An 8,707-nucleotide genomic window follows, 5' to 3' on the forward strand; every position below is an offset into this window, starting at 1 on the left:
GCACATTTTTTTTTCCGGAGCTGGGGACCGAACCCAGGGCCTTGCGCTCCCTAGGCAAGCGCTCTACCGCTGAGCTAAATCCCCAACCCCGATAGCACACTCTTTTAATCTCAGGCAGAGGCAGGAGGGTCTCTGTTCCAGGCCAGGCAGGGCTATACCATAAGATCCTGTTTCAAAACAAATATACTCCTCTAAATGCTCACATACGCACATACATGTACACATGTGAATATATGCATATGCACAGACAGATACATAAAGAGACGCATGCACACACACACACACACACAAGCACGCACGCGCGCACACGCGCGCACGCACATGCACACACAAGTCAAAGGGAAAGGCTGCAGAGAATACAGAATAAAAAGGGAGCCCCTACGTTTTCACAGCTGCTGCTTCACACTAAATGGGATTGAGAGCTTCCTCCCTCCCACAGCTCTAGATGATGCCCCTGGCTAGCCTAGAGTCCCTCTAACCTAAGACACAAAGACTGATGACAGGAAGGACTCTGGCCTCCTATGTCTGAGAAGCCAGCAGATCCAGCTGTAAACCCCCCATCCCCATTCAGCCAGCAGCCTGAGAGACTTCACCTGACCCCCATCAGAACCGGGCTCCCTTATGTTGAGCAGCCCTCGATACCACCACTAGGACTTCTGCATCTGCTCTTTTAATTTTTCAGGCAGGGTCTCATGTAGCCCAGGCTAGCCTTAAACTCGCTTCCACCTGCTTCCACTTCCTAAATCCTAGGATTGCAGTTACGGTGTGGTGGTTTGAAGAGGTATGGTCCCCATGGATCCGTGTGTTTGAATGCTTGGCCACAGGGAGTGGCACTATTAGGTGACTTGTCAGAGGAAGTCTATGTCACCGCATAGGCGGGCTTCCAGGTCTCCTATCCTCAGGCTCCACGCAGAGCAGCAGAAAGTGTTCTCCCTGCTGCCTTCAGACCAAGATGTAGAACTCTAGGCCCCTCCAGCACCAAGTCTGCCTGAACACTGCCATGCTTCCCCCCATCATGATGGTAACAGACTGAACCTCTGAAACTGTGAGCCAGCCCTAATTAAACATTTGCCTTTATGGGAGTTGTCTTGGTCATGGTGTCCGTTCACAGCAATGAAACCCTAAGGCACCAGGCGACTTCAGATATAAAATCACCCCATTCCCTCTCAGGGACACATTCTCTGAGAATTTCCTTCCTGTCTTTCTGTCTTCTGGGTCTATTTATTCTTCGATTTATTTTTATGTGTATAAAGATGTGTCCAGTTGTGTGTATGTCCACCACATTCACACTGGGTGCCCTAGAGGTCAGAAGAGGGCAATGGATCCCCCGGGACTGGAATAACAAATGCTTGTGAACCACCGTGTGGATGCTGGGAATGGAACCCAGGTCCTCTGTGCTCTAAACCAACAAGTGCTCTAAACCACTTGAGACATTGTCCCAGCCCCATAATGTCTATTCCTTATTAAAACTTTTTTTTATCACTTTAGATCTGGTATTTCACCTCTACAATTTGGCTGGTTCTTGCCCTGTTTGTTTTTTTGTTTTTCAGGCAGCTGGATCATGGGAAATCTCTCCCCCTACCCCAGGCAGCAGAGGCTCAGAGGGACAGGCTTGCAGCAGAAGGCTGTGCAGCTGATGAGACCCCAGAAAGCCCTGAGTTCTCCATAGAAAGCCTAGTAGGGGGGAGGAGAATGAGGGCCCCATAGGCCCCCACGAACAACCCCAAATCGTCATGACAACAGAATGGGTCAGAAGGATGCACAAGATGCATCTGTCCTCATGTAGCCCTGCTGGCAGTCTAGTGATGCTCACCGAGGACTGTCTAGGCAGTGGGGCCAGCCTACAGCCACAGGTGCAAGTCAGCAGGAAAGATTGGGGAGGAACACCAGGATAAGTTCTCAGCTGTGCCTCTCTCAGCAAGGTGAAAAGAAGACTCTAGACCAACAAGGATTGTGCAGCTCTCTCTATAAGCAAGCCAAGCTCAGCCTCTGACACTGTCTGTTGAGTCCTTTTTAGACTCCCTCCTAAATCAGTTGTCCTCCACAGTTCTCGCTTCAGCAGTGCCTTGCCTCAGCACAGGTCTTGCCTCAGCGTGTGTCTCAGCTGACACCACTCTGCCAATCAGCTGGAGTACGGAGAAAAAAGCCCCAGCTCACCAGCAGGAGTTTTTTGGTGCGTTTCTCTCTGTGGAGTCCCAACAAACACAGCTCAACTACACAATGTAAGGCAGACCAACACATGTGTGTTGTTAGTGAAGAGTCCTTCATCACGTGTCCTTCAGCAAAACACCTTCCAACACAACCGAGTCTCCAAAGAACCCTTAAGTTTCTACTTCCCTGTCTATCTACAGGGTGTCCCTGAATGAAGCCAGGTCACAGTCAAACCAGGCCTCCTTCAGCCTGTGGGTGTGAGCCTCCGGGAAAGTATGGCAGGTATGTTGATATCCTACCCTCGTTCTCTCCTTGGAGAGCAACTCATCTCATCTATGTTCCCTACAAAGGGTGGAGATCCTTACCCAGCCAGGTACCCGGAGGCAGGACTGCTTTCCCCTTGAGGAGCAGGGCAGCATCACTACCATTCTGCACACGTCTAAGTCCATGCCTCATGCACTTCAGGAAAACTTAGACAGTGAACAAAGTAAAAACCACTGGCCAGCATTTTGCTTCCACCTTCAAGAAAGCCATTCAGTATTCCAGTAGCCATGTGCAATCCCTACTTGAGTCCTGGGAATGTGGGAGGGGGAGGTGTGAGGAGTTCACATTCTGAAGGAGCCTCACAGGACACCCATACCCATGCAGCCCACAGACAACCACGGACACACAGCGCTCAAAGCCCTTCTCCTCACACAGCCATTTCTGCATCATCAGGAACCCAAAGGTTACCCACAGCCCCAACTAAGGCCCAGGTATCTGGGAGCCTCTGGACAGAAAGCCCCAGGAACTGCTGGCATGGCCAAGTGTGCCTGACTCACAATAAAAGGAGGTGCTTGCCCCCTCCTCCCTCTTTTCTCCTCTTGCTCTTTCTCTCTTACCCTCTTCCCTCTGTTCCTTCTCTCCCCATTCCCTCCCCCCTTCTCCCCTCCTCACACCCCACCACCCCCTACCCGCATGCTCATGGCCGGCCTCTACTTCTCTTTTCTTCTCTTTTCTTCTCTTCTCTTCTCTTCTCTCTTCTCTCTCCTCTCCTCTCCTCTCTCTCTCTCTTCTCTGTCTCTCTCTCTCTCTCTCTCTCTCTCTCTCTCTCTCTCTCTCTCTCTCTCTGCCTTTCTCTCTTTCTACCCACTCAACTCCCCTCCCCATGCCCTGAATAAACTCTATTCTATACTAGAACGTCATGTAGCTGATCCCAGGGGCATGGGAAGCCTCAGCATGGGCCTGCAGAGGCACCCTCTTTGCCCACATATGGCGCCTCCAAACATAGCCCTTCCTTTTCTTCTTATTTTTTTTTTTCTTTCTCTTTTTTTCGGAGCTGGGGACCGAACCCAGGGCATTGCGTTTGCTAGGCAAGCGCTCTACCACTGAGCTAAATCCCCAACCCCCCTTTTCTTCTTATAAAACACAACAACTACCAAGCTCGCTGTGGTGGCCCCGTCTAGGCTAACCCAGCTTTGAACCTGCAGGAGGAAGGGAACAAAGACTCCACATCTAGTTTCTCTTTCCTGCTAGGCCATCACTTAGCCCTAAACTGTGCACATCCTGATTTCAGTTTCCAATCTGGTAAAGAGTCACAGCCCAGTGTTACCAGGCCGGCGGCCAGGTCAGCCTCAGACACAAGTCCCTGCTCCTTCTTCCTCCACCACACTCTCCACGTGCCAAGACAGCCTTGGGGGGGGGGGGAAGCAAACATGAGAAGACTTAATGGCATGTTGTAAAAATGCCACAACTTTGCGCTCTCTCTCAGACACATCCTACCCCCACCGAGTAAATACATTGGCTGTCTGCACCCTCCACCCACCCCATTCTCCTGCCAACTGCATTTTGTCAATGTGCTCACCTTTGTTACTAAGATATACCAGCCTGTGTGCAAACCTGTGAGCCAGGACTCATCCAAGGAGCCCCAAGGCTTCCTGCACATTGAGCCAGCAAGGCCTGAACCCCCGAACACACAGGCTCAAATTCTACCTAACTGGGCAAGTTCCCTCTTCCCACTCAGTGGCCACACTGAATGAATCTCCTTTTTCTGCTTCTTTTTAATTTTATATCTTTATTCCATTTTTTTTACCACCTCACCCCGCACTCACTCTTTATTCCATTTTTATTGTATGACTGTTTTGCCTCCATGTCTGTCTGTCTGTCACATATGTGCCTGGTACCTGTGAGATCTAAGAGGTAATTAGAGTCTCTGGACCAGGAGTTACCAGAGGCTGTAAGCCACTTACTTTGTGGGTACTAGGTCTCGAACCTGGGAGCTCTGCAGAAGCAGCCAATGTTTTTTATTTTTCTTTTTTTTTTTTTTTTTTTTTTTCCGGAGCTGGGGACTGAACCCAGGGCCTTGCGCTCCCTAGGCAAGGGCTTTACCGCTGAGCTAAATCCCCAACACCGCAGCCAATGCTCTTAACTGCATGAGCCACCCTCCAGCTTCTCTGCTTTCCACTTGCAATTCAGTTCTGGGACACGGGTTGTGCCTCCCTAGTTCAGTAACATAGGGATACCTCCTGGTCACCCCTAGACCCCTGAACACCCACCTCCCAGCAGGGCTGGGACAAGGCTGTCTTAGTTAGGGATTCATTCTATCACAGCTCCCATCCTCCGGATCCCTCAGCTCACCAGAGCTTACTCACTCCTGGGAAAAGATCCCCAGCTGGGCTGAGAACTGAAAGCAAAACTAACTTGCCTTTAAAGCGGTAAGTACCTATAACAGAACAGTCTGCTTTAACACAGAAGCAAAGACTCGGGACTTCTCTGCCCCTCGACCCCACTGGGGCTGTCACCGGGGCTGCCACTGGCTGTGCTTCCCAGTGCCTGAGTAGGAAGGAGACACACTCCATACCGGCATCCCGTTGTCCCCTCCCCGACCTAGCCTCACCTTGCACGGTGGCTGCAGGAGACAATTTCTGTCCACACTGGCTACAGAACTTGGCTGCCTTCTCTGAGGAGACATGCCCGCACTGAGGACACCCCATGCTGTCATTCAAGCCCTGCAGGAGAGTGAGAGAGACAGACCGGGGCAGCCCACTATAAAGCGCAGCCTTAGGTCATGTGACTACCACCCACTTCAGTTTCATTTTCAAGGAAAATGAAGTCGCAGAGACCCAGAAGTTTCCCGGTAATCGAAACCTGCACCAGAACTCTTTATCGCTGCTCTAACCCAAGTCCAGCTCCTCCCTCAGGCAGGAATTTACAACCCCTGCTGCCCCTCCCCCTTCCAGTCTCACCCACTGCCCACCAAAGCTCAAACTTAGAGGAAGGCTGCTGTGCACACCTTTAATCCCAGCAGCAGGTGGATCTGAGTTCCAGAGTGAGTTCCAGGACAGCCAGAGCTCCACGGAGAAACCCTGCTCGAAAAACCAAAATGATGATGATGATGATGATGATGATGATGATGATGATGATGACGACGATGAAAGAAAAGAAAAAAGAAAGGATAGTGAAGGAAAAGATGCCCCGCAGAGCCCCAAACAGCTAGGGACCCTGATATAAAACAAGGGAGAAAGCCACCTGCCTGCCACCTGCCTGCCACCTGTGGAGCTTCTGGGAAGTCTACAGCATGCCAGTTGCTGCTGGCTGCCCTGGGGCTGTGTCTCTCACACTGTCCCCCAGGCACCTAAAAGTGAGGATTCAGGGAGTCACAGAGGACCAACTTTGAGAGCTTTGGGCCACCTAGCCCATGTGGCCTGGCTAGGGCTGCTAACAAAGGAAATACCGGGCTGTTGAGGGTTCCCCTCTTGAATAGCACCAAGCCAGGGTCAAGGTCATAGGTAGTTCAGGTGAAGAATAAGGTGAGAATGCAGGCTCCAGGCCACTTGAAACACACCAATCACCCTCACCTCTTAGGATATCCTGCAGGGGCAGAGGCCAAGCTACTGAACTCCAACTCCACTTCAACTTCCTGTGCCTGCTGCTGGCCCCTCCTCTCCTCCCAGCCTGTGTCTTTGGCTTGGTCACCGTTAGATGGTGAGCTATTTGGGACAAGGCTGTGGAGGTGAACTTTGTGGACGTTTCCTGGCCCCACTTGCCACAGCCAGTCCATAATCCCTCTTATGCCTCCTCCCCTTGAAGACCCCTAGACCCGTCACTCTGATCTTGGCAACTCCCTCTTACACAGACTCCATCACTTAGGACCTCTATTCTCCTAGACTCTCTGGCTGGGCTATAAACTAAATAAATGTGGGGGAGGGGTGCCTAAAACCTGGCATAGCTTAACCCCAGTGCTTGAAAGGTGAAGACTGGAGATAAAGAATTCAAGGCCAGGCAGCCTTGTTTACTCCTTAAAAGCAAAACAAGCAAGCAGGGGAAGAAAACACAAGATTAACTATGTATCGGTAGATTACATTTGCAGGAAACCCTCAAACTAAGAGTGGTGAAGAATGGAGGCTAGAGGCTTGTGGTGAATCCAAGCTACAGGAAAGAGCAGAGGCTGAGAACTGGGGTCACAGGCTTCTGGGAGCTTGGGAGCTAGACAAGGTGGTAGTATTAAACAAGTGTTTTCTCAGGGAACCAGTGCAGTCTGCCCCAATCCCCTGTCCTTTTTTTTTTTTTTTTTTTTTTCCGGAGCTGGGGACCGAACCCAGGGCCTTGCCCTTGCTAGGCAAGCGCTCTACCACTGAGCTAAGTCCCCAACCCCTCCCCTGTCCTTTCTTGATAGATGTAAATTTCTTTTAAGAAAAGTCTGCTTTTCGTAGGTAGTGGTGGCACACGCCTTTAATCTGATGCCTTTAATCTGATCGATAGGGAGACCGAGCCAGGCATATCTCTGAGTTCAAGGCCAGCCTCCAGCCTGGTCTACAGAGTGAGACCGGGTCTGTAAGACCAAAAGAAAGGGAAAAAGAATGAAAGTTCTCCTTCTCAAACCACGAGTTTTGCAGAACAAACTGAAACAACGCCTAGGAAGTGTATTCTCGGGTGGCAGGTTATCTCCCACTACGTTTTTGGGTGGTGTGCCCCAAGTCAGTTCTCTAGTGCTGCTTAGAGAACTGCGAAGCGCCTTCGAGCTTCAGCTTTGACCAGAGCGGCCAGTGCAATGCCTCTCCATTATGCCAGTTACAGGACCTTCCTCGGGCTTCAGCCCCGGGCTAGACTAAGGAAAGCAGATGGGATTGGACTGGCCCATTGCTAGCGCACCTCTCTACTCGCTGCAGCTCCAGGGTCACAGGAGGCTCCTGGCCTTGACCCGAGTAAGATCAGCGCCCCAGGCACAGATGCCTGGCTCGCAAAAGTTCTGACCGCAGTTAGTGAGCGCAGATTCCGGGGCGGAGCAGCAGGCCTGGGACCACTTTACGCTAGCACACGGGGGTTGGGTAGGTTGGGGGTCCCCGACCTTTCTGGGTGTTAATGGGGAGCAGGGCCAACCTAGCGTGGCCCGAAACAAGAGTTGATGGGGTCGGAGCCTTAGGGCTGGGCTTTGCAGCGAAACCGAAACTTGGAACATGAAGGAAGTGGACGCTGGGCGCCGGCGCATCAGGACGCAAGCACCATTGAGAGAATCTGACCACAGGGGCCATGAGCCGCCAGCCCCCTCTTCCCTAACAGGACAGCCACCCAACGAAACACTCCGGATGTCCCCCTGTGGACCCTCGGCCCGTGACACCGGCGCCCTGCCCAGCGGGACCTTGCACCCCGGTCCCTGGGGGCACTTCGCGTCCCTGAGACCCGTATTCCACACCCTAGGCCTCGCGTCGTCACTGCCCCGGGACCTGCATCCTACTCCTGGCCCAGCACCAGCGCCTGGAACCCCGAAGCCCCTCGCTCGCACCTGCAGTGCCCATGCGCCCGCGCGGAATCGCGCGCCTCTCTGCGGGGTCACGGGGCCGGGCGCCGCCCTCCGCCTCCTTGGCGCGCAGCCTGACCGGAATTCCCCGCCTGGTGGCGCCGGCCTAGTACGCTTGTCCGGAGGCGACTACAGCCGCTGCGCGCCCACAGCACTCGGAATGTCACTGATTCTTACACTAGGGCTGCCCAGTCTCCCCCAACCAGGACAGACCGCCCAGACTGGGTGACCACTGATAGGTCCAAGTCTCCAGCCCCAGACTCCCAGCACCTTGGACAGTGTCCAGGACCTAGCCAAGCTGAAGCCACCCACAGAAGGACCTGGAAGATGGCAAGGGAGTCCGACTGCTCATCTACAGGTCTCCTGCATGCAAAGTAGAAATAAGGAACCTATCACTTTGAGGTCCACCAAAAGCCACTGGCAGCAGCCATTGCTAGCGGATGGCCGCACTGTGTGCTTGGGCTTTCTTATCTGTGAATCTTAGTCGCGACCCTTGCCCCCAAAGCTTTTAAGTATTAGCAAGTGTGGGGAGACCAAGCATTCACACACATGAGCCTATGGGAGCCATTGTTATTTAAAGTACCACAGTATCTAAGGATGACCCTGAACTTCTGATTCTCCTGCCTGTGTCCTAAGGGCTGGGACCACATGTGCTTGCCAACATGGCTGGTTTTATGTGGTGCTGGAACGGAATCCACGGCTTCTGGGTGCTAGGCAAGCACTGTACGAACTGCTCTCCGTTCCTGAACCTCCCTACAGCTCTCTCAAACTCTTCTGGCT

At 52.6% G+C, this 8,707-nt stretch overlaps 1 protein-coding gene across 1 annotated transcript in view; it reads right to left on the reverse strand.

Moving 5' to 3' along the window:
* Positions 1–5,456, reverse strand: part of Rnf213 (ring finger protein 213) — a 97,207-nt gene extending 91,751 nt beyond the window's left edge. Inside the window, exons 1-2 of the mRNA XM_032911975.1 lie at positions 5,423–5,456; positions 5,027–5,138 (exon numbers count right to left, since the gene is read on the reverse strand). Of these exons, the coding sequence (XP_032767866.1) occupies positions 5,027–5,123 (97 nt within the window). The 5' untranslated portion in view covers positions 5,124–5,138; positions 5,423–5,456. The remainder of the gene's footprint in view (positions 1–5,026; positions 5,139–5,422) is intronic.
* Between the last annotated feature and the right edge of the window lie 3,251 nt (positions 5,457–8,707).

The sequence above is a fragment of the Rattus rattus genome, chromosome 9 (genome assembly GCF_011064425.1).
Source record: "Rattus rattus isolate New Zealand chromosome 9, Rrattus_CSIRO_v1, whole genome shotgun sequence".
Lineage (NCBI taxonomy): Eukaryota > Metazoa > Chordata > Mammalia > Rodentia > Muridae > Rattus > Rattus rattus.